Source organism: Alligator sinensis, unplaced genomic scaffold, assembly GCF_000455745.1.
Source record: "Alligator sinensis unplaced genomic scaffold, ASM45574v1 scaffold570_1, whole genome shotgun sequence".
In the NCBI taxonomy this organism is placed as follows: Eukaryota; Metazoa; Chordata; order Crocodylia; family Alligatoridae; genus Alligator; species Alligator sinensis.
This window is the reverse complement of record NW_005841997.1, coordinates 402,237-425,063: the sequence shown is the minus strand read 5'-3', so window position 1 is coordinate 425,063 and position 22,827 is coordinate 402,237. Positions and strand designations below refer to the sequence as shown.

General features: G+C 48.9%; 1 protein-coding gene and 1 long non-coding RNA gene across 2 annotated transcripts in view; one reads left to right on the top strand and one right to left on the bottom strand.

Moving 5' to 3' along the window:
- LOC102375691 (thyroid adenoma-associated protein homolog) overlaps window positions 1-22,821 on the bottom strand; it is a 33,708-nt gene extending 10,887 nt beyond the window's left edge. Inside the window, exons 1-19 of the mRNA XM_014518956.2 lie at window positions 22,810-22,821; window positions 22,083-22,260; window positions 19,983-20,069; window positions 18,975-19,002; window positions 17,887-18,035; window positions 16,115-16,237; window positions 15,329-15,449; window positions 14,663-14,811; window positions 13,068-13,152; window positions 12,278-12,414; window positions 11,460-11,657; window positions 9,364-10,072; window positions 8,842-8,994; window positions 7,246-7,355; window positions 6,559-6,719; window positions 5,678-5,844; window positions 4,586-4,771; window positions 3,576-3,724; window positions 1,705-1,848 (exon numbers count right to left, since the gene is read on the bottom strand). Coding sequence (XP_014374442.1) covers window positions 1,705-1,848; window positions 3,576-3,724; window positions 4,586-4,771; window positions 5,678-5,844; window positions 6,559-6,719; window positions 7,246-7,355; window positions 8,842-8,994; window positions 9,364-10,072; window positions 11,460-11,657; window positions 12,278-12,414; window positions 13,068-13,152; window positions 14,663-14,811; window positions 15,329-15,449; window positions 16,115-16,237; window positions 17,887-18,035; window positions 18,975-19,002; window positions 19,983-20,069; window positions 22,083-22,127 — 2,901 coding nt within the window. The 5' untranslated portion in view covers window positions 22,128-22,260; window positions 22,810-22,821. The remainder of the gene's footprint in view (window positions 1-1,704; window positions 1,849-3,575; window positions 3,725-4,585; window positions 4,772-5,677; window positions 5,845-6,558; window positions 6,720-7,245; window positions 7,356-8,841; window positions 8,995-9,363; window positions 10,073-11,459; window positions 11,658-12,277; window positions 12,415-13,067; window positions 13,153-14,662; window positions 14,812-15,328; window positions 15,450-16,114; window positions 16,238-17,886; window positions 18,036-18,974; window positions 19,003-19,982; window positions 20,070-22,082; window positions 22,261-22,809) is intronic.
- On the top strand, window positions 11,953-19,980 carry LOC112549931. Its single transcript, XR_003093564.1, has 3 exons — window positions 11,953-12,051; window positions 13,111-13,253; window positions 19,846-19,980. It is a non-coding gene; the product is annotated as an uncharacterized LOC112549931 (long non-coding RNA).
- Window positions 22,822-22,827: the final 6 nt, after the last annotated feature.

The window sequence follows — 22,827 nt, the reverse complement described above, 5'->3', positions numbered from 1 at the left end:
GCAGAGAAAACAGAGTTGCCGCCCCCCCCCCCCCCCCCGAGTCACAGCTCCAAGCTGAAATCAAACATGGTGGCTTGTATGATGACCCACTGAAGCAGAGGGTCATCAGAGAAATAAAAGACTCTCTGTGGGTGCAGCTAATTCCCAACATGTGGGATCAGGTAAGCCAACTAAACCATTCAGCTGTCTCAAATGAGGAATCATCAGTAACCACCTAGTCTCAGGGACACCAGACGTTTCAAAGAATTTTTAAGAGTCATCAGATAGAGACTAACTACACTGTGTGCATCTGAAGTGGCTTAATTCAATATGTCTCAGAGAATGACTGACAAAGTCCTGATAGCTGTGTAAGTAATCAACTATATCTATTAAAGACATTCAGGTTTACTGCTCGGACAAAAGGAAGGTGGGGCAGTAAAAGAGAGAAGTGTACACTGCTTTAATTATTGCTCAGAGGGAGACATCACCTGTTTGCCTTGGCCAAGGGTTGGTAGGGACACAGGTCACAAAAATCCTTCCAGAGTAGCTTGCTACTGAAGGCTTTCATTTATGGGGTGTGTGTTCATGACCTGCACTTAGATGGAAAAATCCCATGCACTGCTACAGACTTGGGACTGACTAGCTAAACAGCAGCTCTGCAGAAAAGGACCTGGGAGTTACAGTGGACAATAAGCTGGATACGAGTCAAGTGTGTCCTTGTTTCCAAGAAGGCTAACAGCATACTGGGCTGCATTAGTAGGAGCAGGGGTGACGTGTAGGGGGGTGTATGCACATGCACCCCCTGAGCATGGCGGTGCACCCCCTGCAAAAAGTCGCCGTTGACACTATCGGCGGCACCTGTGGGTGGTCACCGCTTGCCACCCCACCTCTGACACTGCCGGCAGCATCTGTGGGCAGTCCGCAATTGCTGCTGGTCACTGCTGCCGGCGGTGCCTGTGGGTGGTCACTGACCCCTGGCTGGCACTCGCCATGCCCCCCTGCCACTGCTGGCAGCGTCTGCAGGAGCTCCCTTGCTTACCGCCGCGGGGCTCCTGCTGCCGCCAGCACAGCCATGCCCCGCCAGCTGCCAGGGGCACATGCTGTTCATGAGTAGGAGCATTGCCAGCAGATCAAAGGAAATGATTCTTGCCCTCTACTTGGCGCTAGTGAGGCCACATCTGGAGTACTGTGTCCAGTTGTGGGTCCCCCACTACAGAAAGGAAGTGGACAAATTGGAGACAGTCCAGTGGAGGGCAACACAAATGGTGAGGGGGCTGGGGGACATGACTTGTGAAGAGAGGCTGAGGGAACTGGGCTTATTTAGTCTGTGGAAGAGAAGACTGAGAGGGGACTTAAAGCAGCCTTCAACTACCCGCAGGGGGTTCCAGAGGATGGAGCTGGACTGTTCTCAGTGGTGGCAGATGACAGAACAAGGATGGGCTCAAGTTGCAGTGATGGAAGTTTACGTTGGATATTGTGAGAAACATTCTCACTAGGAGGGTGTGAAGCACTGGAACGGGTCACCTAGGGAGGTGGTGGAGTCTCCATCCGTGGAGGTTTCTAAGGCTCGGCTGAACAAAGCCCTGACTGAAATGATGTAGTTGGGGATGGTCCTGCTTTGAGCAGTGGACTAGATGTGACCTCCTGAGGTCCCTTCAATCCTAATTTGCTATTATTCTACAACCTATTCTATCCTTAGCCCTCCAGGGAGGAAGCTGTTCTTACCCAATGCCGGCACTTCCGCAGGATTTCCTGAAACAGGTTAGCTGTCATCTTCAGGATGGGAAGTGTCAGGAGCAACTCAGGCCCAGCAGATGGTGCCAGAGGCAGAAACTTCTCAGCAAGGCCTCCCAAAAGTAGCCCGATTTCCTGAGAGTGAAAGCAACACATGTCGAGAGTGAAAGAGCAACTCAGCCTGAGGGGTATGATCCTTCCTCCTTGGTGCTGGTGATGTACTTGGTATGCTCAATTGGCTCCAAGAGCCTTGTTACGCTGCCAAGTTCATTAAGTCGGAAAAGGAACAGTGACGGGCAGAAATGAAGGAGCGTTTCGGTGGCAAGATCAGGACCTGGATTACAAACTGACGTGTGAATGTCTGGGAACCAAATGGCTTCCACACAGGCAGGAAGCAACATGCCTCTATCAGTCGCACAGGGACAGGGCAAGATCTGAGGGACACTGGACTGCCAACGCAAGTCTGTCAAGATATTTATTAACTCTAAAGAGAAACAGATGAGAATAGCCCTTTTGCAGGCAAGAATGAGGAAACCTATTCCTTGCCCTGAAGAGCTGGTTTAAACCATGCACAAAAGGAAAAGAGAGGGGGAAATGGACAGAGCAAAGCCATCTGGCATGCACAGATGAGCAAAAGAGAACAATTAAGGGCTGGTGCCAAAAGACATGAATTGTCATGAGGGCCCTAAAGAAGCAGCCAGAGGGTGGGTAGGAAACAGCTCTTTGCTGGCAGCAGCATGCTGCTCAAAAAGGTGCAAAACTCTCTCCTGCTTTTCCAAACTTGCCAATCAGAGAAATGTTCATGCTCAGCCTGGGCCCCATGTCATTCAGCGAGTAGCTCAAGCAACGGGAAGCACCGTAGCCAGCATGGGAATGTGCTGATCCACACAGGGAAATGATCAGTTAGCAAACCTTTCCCTTTTGGTGAGGGTCAGCATTTGTGCAGGTGAAAGCTGTTGTTCTGCCAGTGTCTTGTGACAGTCCAACTTGGAGAGCTCCATAACCTCCTCTGAGCACAGCCATTATGAGTTTATGATGCAGTTAGGTAGTTACACACAGGCTTTTGAGCATTAGATGCAAACCTGCTGTGGTACAGATACATATACTGGACAGTACACTGCTACAAAGGCTCTATGGAGCTGTACTGGATCAGGCAACGGCATGAATTGCTTGTAAGAACTGTCTTCCTTTAAAGACAACAGTCCTGAGTGTCTGTCTGGGAAAGGTCATGTTCCCCATCTGGGGGTTGCAAGAAAAACCACCAAGCCTTGGGCTTTGATGCTAAGGGGTGAGGGCTAATAGGGAGGCACCTAAAGTAGCTGGACCCAATTAGCTTCATAGGAAACCAGCCCAGAGGGTTTAAAAGGAGATGGCAGTAGTCAGACAGAGCTTTCTGGACAGCTGTTGGAGGTGAACCTTCAGGTGAGTGAGATGTGGCTAAACCAGCTGTGTGTTTGTTTGGACTGGTACTTAACCCTAATAGAAAACTTGAGGCTTTTTGTGTTGCTGTAACTTGAAGGTAGATGCAGCTGTAGCCTGCTTGCAGGCAGCCATGAGGGGGCTTTTTGTTGACCTTGCCCCCCAGGATGAGGAGCTCTGGCACTAGGAGTAGGGGAAGCTACAATGGGTATCCTCTCTTGAAAGCATGCTGCCTTGGCTGTCCTCTGAGGCTGATGGCTCAGTTTGCACAATTAATCTTACAGCTAGGTCAAACAAAAGGAAAACATGTACTGGGGAGGAGTTCATGCTCTGCTTACTGTCCCAGGTTCCCAAAGACGTTCCCTCTAGAAAAAGGTCTTTGAAGATGCTTGTTTGTTCTCCTGCTCTCTGCTTGCTTCAAATCACTTACAGGACCTTCTCACCTTCACCGAGACCCAACAGCATGTCAGGATAAGGCTGTGCTCCTCTGACAGCAGAACTGAGTCCTCTTCCCCCTCCTGCTCCTGGCCTTTCCCCATCATGATAAGGGAGCCAATAGCATTTCCCATGTCTGCAAATGAGGGAGCAGCAGCTGCAAAAGAAGGCAGAGATATTTTAGCCAGGGTTGGGATATGTGGGGAGACAGCAGTATCTGTCAGGGGTATGAAATCCAAGTGAAGGGAGTTGAGAAGTGGCTTTAAGAAATGCATAGTTATTGGGGGGGGTGGGGAAGAGGTCTCGTTGAAACCCCTGGGAGCAGAATGAAGCCAGTGATGTTCTGATCTGTGTATGTATTGAACACCTCAACTCGCAGTGCAAACATCTATGGTTCAGACCCATATTCCCATCCAGACCATGGCCACTGTCATCCCACCTACTCCCTCATGCCCGGTAAATGCAGTCAATGCTGTGTTTAAAGACAAATATCAACATCATCTTTCCTTAAAAATAAGGGGCTCTCTCTGTCCTTATCCCTTTCCCTGATGTTTTGTTCTCCTCATGCTTCTTCACCCTGATTCCCATCTGCGTGCATGTGTGCTTTCTTGTCACTGGGCTGCTGTATCCCTTGCATCCCTGGAGATGGTGCTTTGTCCCCAATCTGCTCAACATACTGCCTTGTTCCAGTCTTAGGCACGCCTCCCCTTTCCAATTCCTTGGGCCATTCTGGTTGACTCCTGGGAAGCAGGAGTTTCTACTGCTGACAGTCAGCTGGAAACTAGAGCAAGCAGTCAGTTTTTACAGGCCTCTAGTCAGCTTCTTATTGCAAAGAGCCAGATGGGTTGTGAAGGCAGCTGGGATTAGGGGAGAATCTGTGATCAGCCACAACTTTACAATTCAATTTTTAAGAGTCCTTGGCATGTGGGATGGAGGAATCTGTATGACACAATGCTGCTGCAATGTTTGTAGGTGTAGATTGTTGTCTGCTAAAGGCTTCCTCCTTGAGTCACCTCACCTTGCTGGCTGGCGCTGGGCCCCTGCCTGCCTTGTAGCACCCCAATGAGGAAGGCACCGATGTCTCTCAGCGTCGTCACCAAACTGCCAAGGAGCTCCTGCCAGCTCTGCCTGCGCTGTCCCTCCAACATGGAGACGGCCACCTCTGGTACCTCGAGCAGACACCTCCGCAGGGCTGCGATTGGTCCTACAGTAACAACGCCCAGTTACCACAGTGTTGAGCTATCTGGGGTGTTCTTACCTATAGGATACTGTCACTAGCCTCCCTTATTAACATCAGTGGAAGCTAGCTGCAGCCTGTAGTGGGGAAACAGGGTCCTTAGATGAAACATGTATACTATTAACTATACCTCATGTATTTCATGTAAAGGTGGAAAGTCAAGATTCCTGTTCCAGAAATGTTAAATGTAAGAATATTAGAGGTTTATAACCATGGCTGGGATGAAAAAAATGTGGAGAAACTACTGTTTCTGGGGAATTTCTGGCATGGAAAACATTAGTTATCACTTAATTTCTTGGCTAAGGTTTTTGGTGAATGCTAGAGCTTGGAAAATGCACTGAGATGACTTGCAGTTTCTGTTGAGCACCCCTGCTTTCCCTTCCATGACAAACTAGACCTTTCAGTTTTAATCTATGCATCTGTACTATGCTTAGTCTCAAATACTTGGGCTCTGTGTTCAGTGTGTAGTGTAAGCAGGGCAGCCCCAAGCTGCAGTTGATACAAAAAGGTGATGTGATGTGCCAAAGACCACTGACTATGTAGGTGTCCTATTTGGGATTAGAGCTAGGGCAGGTTTTTTTTTTTTATGATTCCACTTCCACCCTTACAACCCACTTCTGGTCAGCTCATGACCTTGCTGAGGCTTGAACCCATCTGCAGTGACTCAATTCCCACTGGGCCCATGTCCCCCAAGTTTAGAAATTGCTGGGGGAGGGAATGTCTGTCCAGTGCTCAGCCCTGTTTCTGGCTGCACGACTTTTTTTTTTTTTTTGAACTACGGACAAAACAAACAACATATGGCTGAAAGGCTCACTGGGGATGGGAGGGGTGTGGGAGCTGTGTTTCTCTCCTCTTTGAAGCCTTGGGACGCACCATGCATTGGTTTAGTGCTTGCTGCCTGCAACAGGTCTTGACAAGCCAGGGTATAGTGAGCTTGCAGCAGGAAGAGGAGATGTTGAGTGAAGCACAGGCTTTGGCACTCCAGGGTTGATGCTGATTTTGCCTCTGGGAATAATCTCTTCAGGATGCTGCTGTCTGACCTGGAGAGAGAGGCAGGTGATGCTCCCATTACGGACCAGTCCCAAAGGGAATCCCTGGCCTCATAGCCCACCGACCAGTCCTCCATCCCAAAGGTCACAGGCCTTGCAGCCTATTGCTACATACAGCACCATTAACTTCAATCTTTATGCAGCTACTTCAGACCAAAGGCCACTGTTACCTGGCACCACCTGACCTGCACTATAAATACTGCCTCTTAAAATATGGGTATCTGTTCTCCATAGAGGTATTTTCAGGAACCAAGGGGATACTCTTGGATACTGCTATCTCCTGCTTTTCTCTCTCTCCTTAGGATTTCAGCTTTAATGCTTAAATTCTTGAGTCTAAGGCAAATGCCCCTTTCATTCAAAAAGGAAACAAGAACAATGGGTTTGATTACGGAAACCAAGGCATGTTGAGATGCTGAGAATGAACTTGAGCACTTGTTTTGCTTTGGGCAATAGGGGGCAAGAATGATGCTTCACAGATTATACATCTATCTTCTGTGAGTGTAGCAACAAGCACAGGATTAAGCACGAGTTGGGCTGGTTATGTCTTGTCAAATCCTGAGAACAGGATCAAAGAACAGTTAAGCCAGTCATGGGGAAACTGGATGGGTAGACACATGGCTAGCTTTTTAACTCCTTTGCTCTACCCTCTCCAATCCCAAGCTAAATTTCTGCTGGGTTAAATGAGAAAGTTTTGTTAGTCCATACTTCTGCAGAATGGTTTTCATCAACACTGCTCCTGCTTCTGCCTCCTGTACCCTGGGGCTGCTCAAACCTTCTTGGGCACACTCAAACAGAGCCACAGCAATGGATTCTGGGAATACTGGAGGAAAGTAGCGGATGAGCAGGTCCGACGCCAATTCTCTTATCTGCCAAGAGAAGAGAGGATCTTCACTGCCCACTCAGGCCCCATTTATTCCTGGAAGTAAGTGTGCACTCCATTGTTGTCTTGTTACCCTGCAGTGATGTGGTGGGGAAGGAAGCCCCATGCAGATTAGTGAGGTATGAAGTGAACAGCAAGGAGGGACAGCCATGCAACTTCTGGCACTGCATTGAGCCCTCAAACAGGACCACCTGAGTGGATGCACCTGCTCTTCTTCCTTGGGGATGCTGTAGGACAGTGTGGCTCTAGCTGATTTTGCACATGAGATGCTAAGTAGGAATGTAGCAGGAATTGGTCTTGAAGGCTACTCTCCTCCAGCACTGTGGCAGGGAACAGGATTGTTTAAACACGGGCTACCAGTAGCAGCTGGGGCACTGCCACAGGAGCAAGAACAGCAGGCAACCAGTCCTGGTCCTGCCCAAATCCCTTTTAGTCAAGCTGCTTCTGAGTACCTATTTCTACCTGCCCTCACTTGAGGAATGTGGAAATGCTGGGGACAGGAGGCGGCTTACCTCGTTTGTGCTGTCCTGCAAACAGCTCAGCAATGCCAACAAGTTCCTCTGGGAGAAAAAGTCCCAGCAGCCCCTCTGCCTGGACCAGTTCAGCAGCAGGGTCATGTTTTCTGTACAGACAGAACAACAAGATGTAAAGGTGCATACACGAAGCTTTCTCTGGGCTCTGGTGCTCTACATGACAGGGGCAAGGAACAAAGGAAGCTAGTCCCATGTTTTAGTAAAAGCTTCTGGCTTGTTGTGTCAGTCCCTGGGAAAGAGGGGGTCCTCACAGCCCAAAGTCTGATCTAGAGTAGAATTCAGCTGGGTAACAACACAGCCAAATACACAATTCTTCTGGGAAATTTCAACTCCTCTAGTGTAGGGTGGCAAGGTGTGTGAAGACTATTCCCAGTGAGAGGTTGTTGGGACTATTCCCAACGTGGATTGTTAAGACCCAAACATGCTCCTTTAAACTTCTGCTAAGAAGCAAATCTCCAATCCAAAGTGACTGGCCCAGGTCCTGCTTAAGTGAGAGGCAAAGCTTGGCTAAAAGCCTTTTTGTCTAACATCAGAGCAAAGCAAGAAATAAGGGGCACAAAAATCAGAATCAAACAATCATACTCTTCCTTGGAAAAAAGCCACAGTTCCTCATGGCTGGAAATGGTGCTATAAGAAGCTAAAGGTCAAAGGCCTTCAGCTGGCTGGAAATGGTAATAATTCCTCAAGGCAACTCCCTTCAAGTGTGAGATTTGCCATGCTGAAAGGTTTGTCTGTAATATGACTATCTAGCCCTAACTCTGGGCCTTGTTCTTGAAGGTAAACCTGTTCATGCCTTACCTGACCAGCCAGATTCATTTGCGCTCTATGTAGCCTACTTTAAAAAAAAAAAAGGGGGCTCAGTCCATGCTTGTGAAGTAGTAAGCTCTGGCTCCACTGGGAATTGATAGCACTTGGCATCTGGCTGCCCACTGGTAACCACAGGATACTGGACAAGCTTGACCCTAAGAACTAATATGCAGGTCAGGGAAGATGAGCCACTACAGCGATGCTATCTAACTAAAAGGCACTCCTGTGTCAGGGAGTGAGGCAATGGAGTTTCCAGTTCGGCTTCAGTTTCCAGCAACAGCACATTGGTGCTCAGAGACAACAATCATTTCTACTTCTCCTACCCAGTTAACTCAGCCTGGGTCTGGCTGCAAACTGGTTTCTATCAGCTGAGCTTTTGGGTGGCTGAAGACTTTAGGCTTCACCAATCATTCTTGTTGTTGAGAGAGCCTCCTGGGTCTTCCCCCCACCCTGTGGTTCACTGATAGCACTCTAATTTTGGAAGGCCAAAATAAGTAGACAGAAGTTCAGTTAATAAAAACACCTGAAGGTTTGCATTATTTCTGGGCAACACTCCTCTGAAATGATCCTAATATGACTCACACAGAATACTGCATATGGTGAGGTCACTATGTAGTAGCATTTTAATTTGGGCAAATGCTGATCACTATTTCTGAAGTCCCAGGGCAGGCCCCTCTGGGCCAAATGGGGCTGCAGCAGACAATGCGATCGGCCTATTCTAAAGGACGCAATCTCCTGGGGAGGGGGGGACGGGACACTATTACTCACGAGGAGGCTGCCCCTTCTTTTTCTCAGGGCTCCAGGTATCAGTGCAGGTCTCCAGCACAGCTGCCAGGAGGAGCAGGGCAGTTTTCTTCCTCTGGTAATTTGACCCTGGGGTCAGAAATGAAATGCTGAGCTGCAGCAACCATTCCACAAAATCTGCAAGTGGAAAGAGAACTCGGGGTTACTTGGGAGCAGCTGCACAGAGGGAGGAACGGTTGGGGGCACTGGATCCTCCAAGAATGAAGGTGCTCTGAAGAGATCTGCAATAGCAGGATGGCTGTGGCATTGGGGGCAGGGGGCTGATTTCAGCTTTCACTGAAAGTGAATCCCTTCAGTATATGTAGGTTCCAGCCCAGATGTCTCACTGAGGAGGGTGTTAGATGGTGGCTTGCATGGGGAGGCAGGGAAACTAATTGTGGCAGACCCTGAGGTGGGAGGAGATGAATAATAAATGGGAACAGGAGCAAGATTCATAAAAAAGCATGAAGCAAGGTGCTGGAAATGGCCGGCTTGCAGCTTCCTCACCCACTGCTTGGGCAAGTGGCCTTTCTGGATCCGTCTCTGCCGACTTCTTAGCTGCTTTCTGCATCTTGCCACGCAGCTGAGAGAGACAGCTGTCTCTCAGCCTGACCAGAGCCTTCTTCACTGAGGCCTGAAACAGCTGCCGGAAAGAGGACGAGTCGCAGTTCAAGTTCAGTGGCAAGAATTCTTTCAGGAGACGGATTTCCATTTCGGACAAGGCCTGATTGGTCCTGGGGCTGCCGCACAGGAGGCTCAGAGCTGCCAGGCGAACATTCTCCTCTCCAGAGTGCAAGCAGCAGGACAGTCTTTTCACAGTCTCGCTATCAGATGGTAAGACCCCAGTGATGTTTTTCCGAACGTTCAGAAGAGTGACCCAGGCCCGGAGCTGAGCAGTGTCCCCGCTGCTGAAGGCCTCTGCGAGTAAAGGATACGAAGAAGGGAACAGCCGCAAAGTCCAGACAAGAAGGTAACTGGAAGCATTGCTCTGAAGGATGGAGACGGGGGAGCTCAAGGCACTGGAGAGCGTTGGCAGCCAGTGCAGTGCCCACTTCTGAGCCAGGTTCTCCTCTGTAACCTGTTCCTTTCCCTTGGCCCACTCCTTGTGCTGCTGTTGCAAAATAGCCTTGTACACCTCTGAGGCAGCAGGGCACAGGTGGTTAGTAGAAAGGCAGTTCAGAAGGTGCTGAGGAAGATCCTTATAGGTATCTAGTACCTAGAAAAATCATTGCAAATTTACTAGCCTCGTTTGCTTTGGGAAGCCCCCTGAATTCTCTTCATACATGTAAGAAATAGACACAGCCTTATTCACCAACCTAGCAGCTAAAGTTGATGCTGCATTAGAATAATGGCATACCTACAAGGAAAGAGTGATCCCAGAACAGGTGACACCTCCTGATTAACATAAGCAGTGAGCAGTGCTCGGCTCCACAGTAACAGGTGCCTTTTACAGACAAGGACAGGATTCAAATCCTCTGCCAAGTAGTAAAAGACAAACTTGTCTTCCCCCAAGCTATAGGCTGCAATGGCTCAATTGTTCCGTCTGTCTGTTCTCTGAAGAACTAGTTGTTCTCAGTGTGGTGGGAGGTCGGGTGGTAGTTGGAGAGAGAACCTGAATCTCCTGATTACCACATCAGAGAGGGTGGGAATACATCCAAAGTCAGACTGGGTTAAAAATCCAGAGACCAGACAAACTGCAAATAAAGTCTGCTCACCTCTTGGATTTTGCTAGCTGCCAAGAAACAACAGGCATGCCTGCCGTAATTGGAAGCATGACTGCAGTACAGAGGTGCACGCCTGTGGCTAACTTTACCTTAGCCATTTACAAGAGAAGTGAAGACAACAGACTTCAGCAAGCCCTGAGTTTATATTCAGGTTGCTAACAAAATTGATTCAGGTGCCCAAACTAGGTAGACTAATGCCAGCATGGGTGTGCTTACCCCTGTAGCATCAACCCCTCTGACTGCAGTTGGATGTACCCACAGAGCTGGGTTTTGCTCTGGAGGAGGTGTATGCTTACTGTGTGAACTCTGCATTGATGTGCAAATTGACATCCAGAATAGCAGGCTGGTGGTGGAAGGAATGAGGGTTTAGCACCTCATGATGGATCTCAGCAGCAGTGACAATACAGCTGGACTTTAGCCAACTGGATATACATAGCAATATCACAGAAGGGAAGTAAGAAAAGCACAAGCCCCTAACATGTGAACCAAAGGAAGTTCTTCATTTGCTGCTAGGTTTAAGGCCTCTGATGCATGGAGTAAGTTATATTGCATCTGCAAAGGTGCACATGCTAGTAAACAGATTGATTCCCATGCCTCCCCTTCCCTCCCAGGGTCGCTAAGGAAACTTGTTACCCAAGCACAAGCTCTTTTCCTCCTCTTGGAGGAGGATATGCACCAATGAGCCCTTCAAGCTTTAAGCAGTGACTGAGGAACAACAAAGTACAAGCTGTGCTATGCGTGGCTTTCATCTGGCCCTTTGGTGTGGGCTGCTCCCTCTCGCTTGTGTAATGCTGTTTTCAAACCTACCTCTGGCTTGCTGCACTAGCTTAGCCCACCCCTTTGTCTCAGAGGCAGCACGTCCCCAGCATGTTTTCTTACTTTCTCTGTGCCCACGTAGGGTAGAACTGCGCAGAGGGGGAAATATCTTGCTTTGACCTGCCAGGGCATCAGGATGATTCTCTGCAGGAATTGTTCATAGAGGGGTCTCTTCGGGTCCTCAAAGTGATTGCACTCCAGACAGTAAATCTCCAGGAGAAATTGAAAAGAACTGTGTACAAACTCCGACACCCCTTCCACCTGAACAACCAGGAAAGAAATGCAGACTGAAATTAGATTTATTTTTTCTGCCATGTCATTGCTGAGAACTGTCAGAGGAACTTCATATGCATTGCTATGGATTTTCTGTCCTACTTGGTAAACATCAAAAGTTATGCAGCCTTGAAGCATTCTTGTGCCCACTGTAGCATGGTGAAATGTGCCTGAGTCTGTGTCTAATAAAATGACTCCTTAACTTCATGACCCAATGGAGAGGTGCTACTCTCCAAGTAAGGCACTGCTGGGCATAAGTGTTGGTATTAGTATTTGGCTTACTGGAGCTGGGAAGCAGCTGGTTGACTGATGCCTTAAAAGGACAGAACAGACTCTGTCAGCCAGGATAAACCAAGTAATTCTAAGGTGACCCACCCTTAAAGTGAGTATTGTAGCAAGATGTGTTGGTGAAGAGCAGGGGGGTTCAGTGTAAGGGCAATTTAGTGTGCCTCTTAACTTGATGTATTCTGCAAAGATACAGTGAGTGACATGGGTTGGGAGGGTGGGGTATTGATCAGGCCAAGTAAAAGGAGAAAGGATGGAGACTTGGTATCTGCAAGTGTGTATGATCTGCATGAGCTGTACTATGTGGACAAGGTTTATCTTACCAGGCTTTCTGCGTTATTCCAGACCAACTGGGTCAGCTGATGAAGAAGTTCAGAGTTCTGGGCCAGTATGCGTCCCTCCTTCACTTCCCAGATCGTGGTTAGGTTTTCTTGGATGCGTTGTAGCCAGAGGGAGAAAACTAAAGGCACAAAACAGATTAGTACAGTGGTTTCAAACTTTCATTTGTGGACCCCTCTGGAAATTTCAAATGGAGGTGACGACCCCTTTGAATTGCAAGTGTGGGTATTCACATACATTTGACTGATCATAGTAATCTTTCACAGACCCCCTAGGAGCCTGTGGACCACAGGTTGAAAGCCACTGGATTAGTACAAGAGAAAAGCAGCAAAAATTCACACACAGCCCTTCAGAATAGGTTCATTCTAGCTGGAGTGAGCCTTTCTGTGCTGAGGGAATGCCAGCCTCTTGGAACAGAGCTTCCCTTAAGATTTCTCATTTATTAAATATCTTTTTTTTTTGCCTTGAGCCCCAACTGGGTTAGGTTCCCTGCCCCCCCTCCAAAAAAAGGGGAAAGACTAGTGTATAAATGTGTAAGATGGGTGGTTTATAGAGGGCTATAGGCAGGGTTTGATAGTAATCTCAGAAACAAATGTCATGTTTCCTCTATGCCTTCAAATGTGCTATACAGGTGAGCTAGAACCAAGTCTCCCTCAAATGCATCTCCCTGAGCAGCACACCAAAAAGCTATGGGAGGTTTGTGGTTTCTGCAACAGAGGATTGGGAGAGTGGCTGGCCTCTGAAATACTCCTTGTGGAGCCACATCCCTATTACCTTGGAAACAGTAGTAACGATGATCTTTCTGCTCTTTGTTCAGGGCGTACACAACTGGAAATAGCACATCCAGCAAGAGACAAGCCTGCAGAGCAAAAAAGAGCATTATGCAAAAGCACTTGGTAAGCTGCAAATACCATGGTTCCTCCACAAGAAATCCATGCAGCAAAGCAGTGGTGACAGCAGGTATGAACATGGTTACAACTGTTTGTGTGGCTAACTGATTTTCTTGCTGCTTTTCAGAAGAGTTGTTTGAAACTTTGAGCTGTCCCAAGAGGGCAAGACTAGTTCATCCTGTCACCAGTGGCAATGTCCCTGGGGAAGGGGGGTTGTCTTCTAGAGTATGTTTTCTAGTTTTTGTCCTTCCTGAAACAGTCCCTAGCAATGAAGCTTCTTCCATGATTAGAGCTAGTCTAGGTGCTACACAAGTTGCTGCTACTAGTCTGCCTGACTAACCTTGGAGGTCTTCAAGAGGAGGCTTGACAGACACCTGACTGGGGTCATCTGACCTCAGTCCTCCTTCCTGCCAGGGGCAGGGGGTCAGAAATGATGATGATCCTTTGTGGTCCCTTCCGACTCTACAATCTATGAAAGCTGGCAATACTTTCGATACACTAGATCAACCTGCCTCTGAACAATTTTGTCTCAGACTTCCACTCCATGGAGGCTTCCTCACATGTCCCCCTAAATGGCCAGGTTTAACTGTCATGTGCTAACCTGGCAAAGTTCTGGCCAAGACAAGAAATGCATTTCTAATTTGTCATCCTTTGGCCACTGAACTTGGCCTTCTGACCACTGCTGCAGGGGCAACCACTTTTTCAGTGACATGAAATGTTCCTATCTTTTGACTACGGCCCTCTCTACAGTAGCACTCCTTCCTTTACTGCTACAGTTGAGAGGTGTTTGCTTCCCCTCCCCATCCCACGCACCAACACAAAAAAGAAAGCATGTGGTTAGGGGGCCTTGTAACAGTCCTATGGATAAGCTCTAATACTGTCAGCTGACAGCTGCTGCTTTGCCCAGCGGATGGAGTCTTGTGTCTTTGGAGCTGCCAGGCCTCGCTTCTATTTCCAGTGAGTAGTTTAGCTAGCAGCTGGGGGGTGGTTACTCTGATACAGGTTACCCGCGTGATATTTCTAACCAGCAAATGGTTGTAAGTGATGGTTCTAAACTACAGAGTCATGTAGTATGTCTTGAGGGTGCCATAGCTTGACACAAGCTTGCAGTGTTGGCATGCTCCCAGGCTTGGAGGAAACTGCCTGTCTCTGAGCAGAACAAAGACCTGTGTAGATCACAGCTATATTTTAAGCATGTGACTAGCATGTGTTAAGGTTTTTGTCTGCACTTTTATTTTTCAACTCTCTGGGCTAAATATGCTGCAAGTGCAGAGTGGAACAGCTCAGCTGAGGTAAAAAGAAGGGACTGCGCTAGTAGTGATGATGACAGCCCACAGTATCTAGAGCCGTCCCTAATACTTGCTCAACTGACTCCCAGTGTAAGAGGTGAAAGGCTTTCTAAAACTCCAGTCCAACGCCCCAGCTGCCTCACTCCTGTGGGTTCCCAGATCACTCTACTGACCTAGAGATCTCTCCTACCTGGTGTGGGTGGCTCTCCAGCCTGCTGCTCAGGATTTTGTTCTTGCAGCAAGTTAGCAGACCCCTGGTAAGCACCAGCCTCTCCAATCCGTCTGGACTTGGGACACAGGTGTCTACCTTCAGTTCCCCAAACCTCAGTTCTCCTGGCCCTAGATGGAATCATGACATTAGAACAGAGTAGAGATGTCTCCAGTTTGCTGTTTATTTCAGACTATTTTCCAAGCTTGCTCCAATACTTCTAAATGTGAGAGGCTAATGCCTGGCATGGCTTGACAAAGCACTGCTCTTATACGGCCAATGTGAAGCTGAGCTGGCTGCAGGCTGGGGCCTCTGTTAAGCAGCCTCTTGCTCTCAGACTGATCTGTATGACTGAAACTGCCCACATTCAATTCATATGGATCCTACTCCAGATGGGGGAACTCAGTCTGCAGAAAAGGTCAGAGTGTAATCTACCATGCCTGAATTAGGAAGCCTGACATCTAGTTCTTATTAGTGTCTTCAGCCGGATGGAAGATCCCTGTTATGAATCAGGCTAGTAGGGCTCTGTTACGTAACCATGGGTAGGTCACTTCCCCTCTGTCACCATAGAGGCAATGAGGCTTGTCCACCTGAATACACCCCTGGGAGGCCTAGCACTATGCAGGATTGTTGTGATCCAGCACGCACCTTGGTTGAATAGCTGGAAGAGAGTCAGCACAGACCTGGCTCCTAGTGCTGGCTGGAGAGCAGTGTTCACTAGCATGCTCAGAGCGGTGCCAGCCAGCAGGCGGGTGTCCTTGTTGGCTGTCTGAAGTCACCAGAAGAAACAATGCATGGTTTTTAAAAAACTTTCAGTCCTTAGAGGCCATTTGAACACTATCTCTTGCACTCTTCCACTTGCTTAGGGCACATGCACTTTTAAAGTCTAGTGTGCTTAGGCCGTGCTTTTTTGCAGCACACAGTGAAAGCCAGGAGACCTGCTACTGGCACAACTCCTAGCCACCCCCTCTTTCTGCATTCTCACTTGTGTTTTAGGGGACACATTTGCACAGACACCTCAAACACCATGCCAACAGGGCTATCCCTACCTACATGGATGCATGTTGCCTGGAATTATCACCTAACAAAGCACCAGTGCTGCATTCTACTCGCACTTAAGTGTTACAGTTGTTGCATGAACTGCACTCATATCAACAGGAGCTATGAGGAGCTGGTACTTTTCCATAGCAGGAACTTTTGTTAGAAGACTATATTCTTTCTGCCTGTTTTTCCCCCCCATTTATAAAGTAGGAATTCCAGAATGTAGATCTGCTTTTGTTAATCAACTTAAACTGTTAGGCTCACCTGCCCCCTCCCCGTTATGTGGACACAATTTCTCCACTCAAATAGGCTTCTTGTGAACTCAGGTTTACAGCTCCAGCTTGGTTGCTCTCATTGTGGCTAGGGTCAGATACCTGCCAGGACTATAATTACCTTCCCCATGATGACTTGCACCAGAGCTCCCAGAATACTCTGCAGGGTTTCACTGCTTTCTACTTCACTCCAGACCAAAGGGGCCACTTCCTTTGACATTACCTGGAAAAGCTGCAGGCATGTCTGAGAAAGCAGAAAGATAACGCAACTCTTGTCAGCTTCTGTAGACAGACAGTGTACAGTCCAACAATTCACCTCCTCACAACTGTGGGCAGCCTCTTTGACTCACTATTTCCTTCTGTTCTTCTGGAGGAAAACACTAAGTGGCAAGGAATATCTTTAACCCCTTAGGTATTTGTGTCCCAGTTGCCCTCATGTTGGAGGGGATTATAGCATCTTCTAAGGCCGCCTGTACACATGATAGGGATTTAGTTCTCTAAATTGAAATGGTGGGTTTTTAATTGTGTCGATTTAAAAACCCACCATTTCAATTTAAGGACTTCCATCTCTGTTACGGAACAGTGACAGCCTGCTGGCAGCTCAACCCTCCTCCCCCCAGCTGCGGGTAGGCTCCACCAGAGGGAAAAAACCAAAAAAACAGCAAGGGGCTTGCTGCTCTATTTTTTTTTTCTGGTGGAGCCTGCCCACCTCTCCGTGGCCATGGGCTGGGCTGCTGGGGGCCCTGGGGCGGCACTTGCCCACTAGAAGCTCACCCAGGCAGTCCCGGCAAGCATTGCCACCACGGAGGGAAGGACCGCGCCCCCCAGCAGCTCAGGGGCAGCTCATGCAGGCAGGCTCGGCTGAGAAAAAAAAATAAGAAAAAAGGGGCAAGGGGTCTGATTTTCCTTCTTCCCCCCCGTCATGAAGTTGGCCATAGCTCGGCTGGGGGGGAGGCAGCCAGTGGGCCAAGCTGCCCCTGAGCTGCGGGGGTCCCTGGTGCTTCCTTCCAGGGCAGCGGCTCCCCTCGTGGCCACTCGGGCAGGCTGCTAGCAGGTGGGTGCTGCCACTGCAGAGGAAAGGGCCAAGATCCCCCCACAGCTCAGGGCCCGCCGGCTGCTCACCTCCTGGTTGCAGGAGAGATGGGCAGGCTCTGCTGAAGAGGCAGGGCGGGGGGGACGGGACCCTCGCTGCTTTTTTGTTTTTCTTGGTGAAGCTTGCCCAAGTGAGCTGCTGCAGGGTTGGGCAGCCCCAAGCTGCAGAGGGGCCTGGTGCTTCCCTCCGGCAGTGGTGCCCCTGGGCTGGGTGCTAGCAGGCAGGTGCTACCCCAGGTCGCAGGCAGCAGCTGCCGGATCCAACGGTGCCCGGGTGTGCTGGGAGAAACTTGGGCTTGGCAGACTTCCAGCACCCCATGCACCATCCCTGCTGCCTAGGACTGCCCAGAAATGGGCTGGCTTGCCTCTGGGGCAGTAGGGGAAGGTGGCTGGACGGCGGCTGGGTGAGCTGGCAGCCAGAAAAGGCAGTGGGGATGGTGCACAGGGGGCTGGAAGTCTGCCAAGCCCAAGCTTTCACGAGCATGTCGGGGCTTCCAGTGCCCTGTGCACCATCCCCACCACCTTCTCCAGATGTATTGCTGCAATTTATGTAGCAAACTAAAATACATCATGTGTTTTACTTCACTATGTAACAAAGTAACTTAAATTCATACCCCGCTGCATGTGTACAGTGTGACATTAAAACATAATATGTCGCTGCAAATGTAAATGGTGATGACATTAAAGGGGTATAGTCTCCTCTGGCATTAGGGCACTTATACAAGTGACAAAATTGGCCTTTTACATGGTTTAACTGCCCCTTTTAAATCGGTTTAAAGGCAGAAGTAGCATGGCTCTTACCTTGACTGTGATGTAGCCCCATTCCCCATTCCTTGCTGTAGGGTTCTGCAGCACTGAATTAAATGTGGCAGCTACAAGCTGCAGCAAAAGGCACAGGTGGTGTCTCCAGTAGCGTCGTCCCAGGTGACTTTCTTCTATGAACATGCACACTGGATATGGAGAAGAAAGGTGCATAATGTGTCAGCTGGTAGCGACCTGATCTGGAGATGCTGAGTTGCACACACCAGAGGTGGCAAGCTGTATCTATAGGCACACGGTAGTGAACTACAACCAGTTGATCCACCTGCTCTTCCTCCAGGAAAGCGCCCTACCGTTTTATGCAGGTCTAGAGACTTTCTCTCTTGCTAAGAAAAGTTTTGAGGCCAGAGGTCATGCATTCTTCATTTTAATTTATCCCTGCCTGTACAAAGGTCCACTCATTGTCAGCAGTGCAGCTTCAAAAATAAAACTTCTTTGACTAAAGGAACTTGAAGTAAATTTGGATAACTGGAGAAGCCTGAGGTAATGGAGGGGTCTGATCTGGCTGAGACTTGCAGCAAGTTCCCTTTTACGTCTGGATGTCTATCTATACGTAGCAATTTATTGCACTTTCCATCACTCAGCTGTGTATTAGCTAATCCTTCCCCCAGGAAGAAGGCAAGTATAATTATCCCTTATCTTGCATATGGGAACTGAGACATTGGAGGGAAATGTCTTGCAGGTGACTCAGTGAGTGATGTGGAAGAGCAGGCAGTAGACTGTGTATGGTCTTTAGTCTGGTCTTGACTTTGCTGGGTGTGCCCTCAGAGTTGAGCCCATACTCAGCCTGTAATAACGTAGGATCAAGACCTCAGCAATACTTCTTGTTTCCCATCTGGTCTGAACGAGTGGGCAAAGAGGTCTAGCATCTCCTCCTGAGACCTGTACAGTGCACTGGTAGTTCAGCCCATATGAAAATTTAGGATGGTTCAACCTTACTCTCCTGTTAATGCCAGAGGACTGTTTCAGGCATTTGGTGCATGTTGTTCAGTGTGCCAGAGTTAAGAGTTGCTCTACAACCGAGGCCAAGAGAGGGTTCCAAAAACGTAAGGAACTGTTTTGAGACTAACCTGTCTGGAGGTCTTCAGGACACAGCACCTGCAAGGAGGAGGAAGCACAGGCACACTTAAGAGGACTGCAGGATGCATGTTCAGAGCAACAGGGATACTGTATGTGAGGAACAATGAGACATAAGGGACCCAAAAGGTGATTAGATGCTTACTTGAAAATTTAGGCTCTATCTGCTGAGCTTTGTCAAGCTACTCTGCCAAAATCACAGCTCACAATTCAGCCATGCTAATGGGAATGCGCAGCCAGATGAGAAACAGAGTAAAAACTCTTAGATTACTCAACTCAGGGCCTGAAGGATCAGGAGCAGTACTGACATTCACCCTTAAGTGAATGAAATATCACACTTAAAATCACCTGGTTATTGTGTACACTTTCTGTATTCTCCTCCCACCAGTGATGATTAACAATATGTATTTTTGATAAACAGAAGTATATGTTGAGGGATTTGGGGTGGGGGGTGCATGTGCGCCCTTCATTATAATCAGACTCTTGTTCCTACCAAGTTCTTCTTATGGTGTTACAAATTACAGTAGCTTGTGATGGTACACATAAGTGCCACTAACCTAGGTACATCTCTAGCACTGGCAGGAAACAATGTAGGCTGTAACAGGAGGATTCTGGTTGTATACAAGAGTAGTTGCTATATATATGAAAAGTTGGTAAACCTGCGACAATGGCTTAGGCCCCTTGGAGTATGCTAGCACTTATCTTGCTGCAATTGAGGATAGCATGAGCATTCAAATGTCACGGGAGTGAATATATGGGCTTCAGCCACACCCCCCAATTTGGCAACTCTGCTGCATCAGGATCACTAGCTCAGATCTTGCCCTTGAATGAAGGTCCTGACCTACAATTCCATCTGCCAAACAGACCCCTGCAGTACCCTGCTGAAGTCAGTCAACCAGCCTCTGCACAGCTGCAAGACTTCAGGCTTGCAGATCCTGGTTCATGATGGAGACCTCCTTTTTCATTCTGAGCCTTTCTTTAAAAATAAAAACATCTCTCACCTGTTTGCACTTGACCAGACTCCTCATTAATTTGCTCACTTCTTCAGAAACCAGGGATTCTTTACCTTCAGACAACTTCATAATGATCTGTATGGGAAAGGAAAGGTTTAATTGTCTGGTCATTCCAGTACCATGGATAAGCATCCCGACCCATTATGTCAGTGCTTCCCAAACTTTTCCTCAGCAGGGCCCCTCACTCCCGACCCACAGCCCCCTGGCCCTGCTGGTGCCCCCCACTCTCTCCCCAGGTGCCCTAGGGCCAGGGCCTGCAGCCCCCTGCCCACTCCATCCCACCCCAGCAGCACCTGAGCCCCAGCTGCTGCCTGCAGGAAGCAACAGCAACTGAGGCTGGAGTGCAAAGCCTGGCTCCCCGCCCGCCCCGTCCCATCCCCTTTCCCGCAGGTGGCACAGCCACAGTAGGGAGGTGAGGATGCAGGCTGCCCACCCTAATACCCTTGCCCTGGGTCTCTGCAGGCCAGTGGGCAGGACCTGGCGTGGGAGAGAGCACAGTACCACGACCCCATCCACTTCTGTTGCGACCCCATTTAGTGGTGCGATCCATAGTCTGGGAACTACTGCATTATGTGCTTTAACTACGTCATTGTACCCAAGTCATCCTAGAGAGGGATCTGCACATGCAATTAAGGGACTTTTGCCTGTGCTGATCACCTAGTGCTGCCTCCCCTCTTTGTGTGTAGCTGCTAACCTCAGTGATCTTCTGGGCTAAAAGGGACCACTTTAAGGTAATCTTATCTGAACGTTTGCAAAACACAAGCCCTGAACTTCCCTCGCTATTCAAGCTCAGAGACCGGTAAGTGACACTGGTTCATGTTTAGCTTCATGCAATGCAGGTTTTTTCCCCTAATATAAATTTGCCAATAGCAATTACTGGAGTTGCCATAAGATGTTATCGGATTGTCAGTGGGGGAGGGGAGGCATTCAGATAAGAAGCGAGGCGTCCAGGAGACAATCTCTCTGTCTCGATATGGTCTAAGTCAGTGTTTCTCAACCTGTGGGTTGCAAAAATATAGGAAAGGGTTGCAAGCAAACTTTAAAAATGGATCAAGAAACTTTAAAGATGGATTCTCCTTTAAGAAGAAAAATGTGGGAAAATGGCTTTTCACACTCACACCCAAACACTAGGGAGCTGGTGCCTGGGGACAGCGGGTTGGGAGCAAGGGCTACTGGGTCGAGACTGACCACTGATGCTTACAAATGGGTCCTGGTACAAAAAAGGTTGAGAACCATTGGTTTAAGTTGTTGTTTTCCTACTGAAGATACGCACAAGTAGTTCAGCAACAGGGCAAAGTCTCTTTTCTTTCCTCCCCTCAGTTTTCTTTAGAGGGAAAGCAGAGACAAACCTCTTCTATAAGGGAGACCCTATTTAAAATGCAGTATCTAGTTTTCTGTATGGTGCCTGAGGGACAAGTTCACCCAGTAAATGGAGAGTTCAAGCAGGAATCTAACTTGGGTCTCCAGATCCTTCAAAATTAACTTTTATTCCCAGCCCTGTCTTTTACTTGCTGAGGCAATGCGTAGGGGGTGCATGTGGCTGTGCACCCCCTGCAAAAAGGCACCGCTGACACTGTCAGCAGCACCTGCAGGCAGTTGCTGCTTGCCACCCCACTGCTGGCAGTGCCTGCGAGTGGTCCCTGATTGCCCCTGGAGCGCTGCCGGTGTCTGTGGGTGGTCGCCGACCCATGGTCGGTGCTTGCCGCCGCCACCCCCCCCCCAACAGTGCTGGCAGCGTCTGCGGGAGCTCCCCACTCACTGCTGCCAGCGCAGCCGTGCCCCCCAGCCACCAGAGGCACGTGCCATTCATGTTACTTGCTGTGTGACTTTGGACACATCAGGAAACATCTCTCCGATTTCAGTTTCCTCTGATGTAAACTGGATCTCCTACCACTACCTTGTAAGGCTGTTTGTGAGTACCTGTGACTGAAGAGCACTGACAGCTGTAAATAATGGGTGTTAGAAGCACTAGGTGCTGTCATAGTTTTGCAAGTATCCCCTGCAAATGGGGTGGCTTGTTCAAGTAGCCATAAAATTACTTTGTACACACCCAGAGCCATGGAGCAGCTGCTGCAGAGTGCTACATACCTGTTCAAGCTTATGGAAAGAACTGGAACTGCAGGTCGCCTCCATTTGGAAAGCAAGGACGCAGCGGATTAAAGGAAGCACGTCGGCATCGTCCAGTTCCCATAACTCTCTGCTCACCTCCCTGGACAGCACAAGAGCCTCTTCCAGACTTTTATCTTTACACCTCTTCACAGAGACTCTGAAAAAGTCAACCCAAAGCCTGTTAATACAGATCTGTCCCAGTGCAGCTGACACCAAGTCACTGGTGAGAGACATGGCAACCTGCTGCCGTGGGGGCCAACGCGTGGCACTGGTGTCACAAGCGGCAGGAGGTGCGTGTGTCCGTGCGCATGAGAGACGCTGCAGCAGACCGGGCAAGATGCACAAAGCAGAGCAGACCAGACAGGGGAAGGGGAGCAGGGAGGCACTGGAGGAGAGCAAGACTAGTTTGTGGCCTGCCTGCCAAAAAGGTTGGTCCCCTGCTGCTGTGGCCTGGCCACCACTGCCGTCTACATTGATTTTTACATGTCAATCCTTAGGCCTATGGGTTTCCAAAAGTGACTGTTTGAGAGGTTTAAAGTTTTTGCCCTCTATTTAAAAAGATACTACAGCAGGGCCGCCCATTAAAAAACAAAAGTACACAGAAACAGGAGGGAGGCGATTACACTGGGATCAGGAGCGCTCACACCGGGTCAGGCAAACCCAGTGCCGGAGCACAAAGCTGCCGGGACGCGGTCGTGTCCATCACCTTCTGAAACCAAAGTGC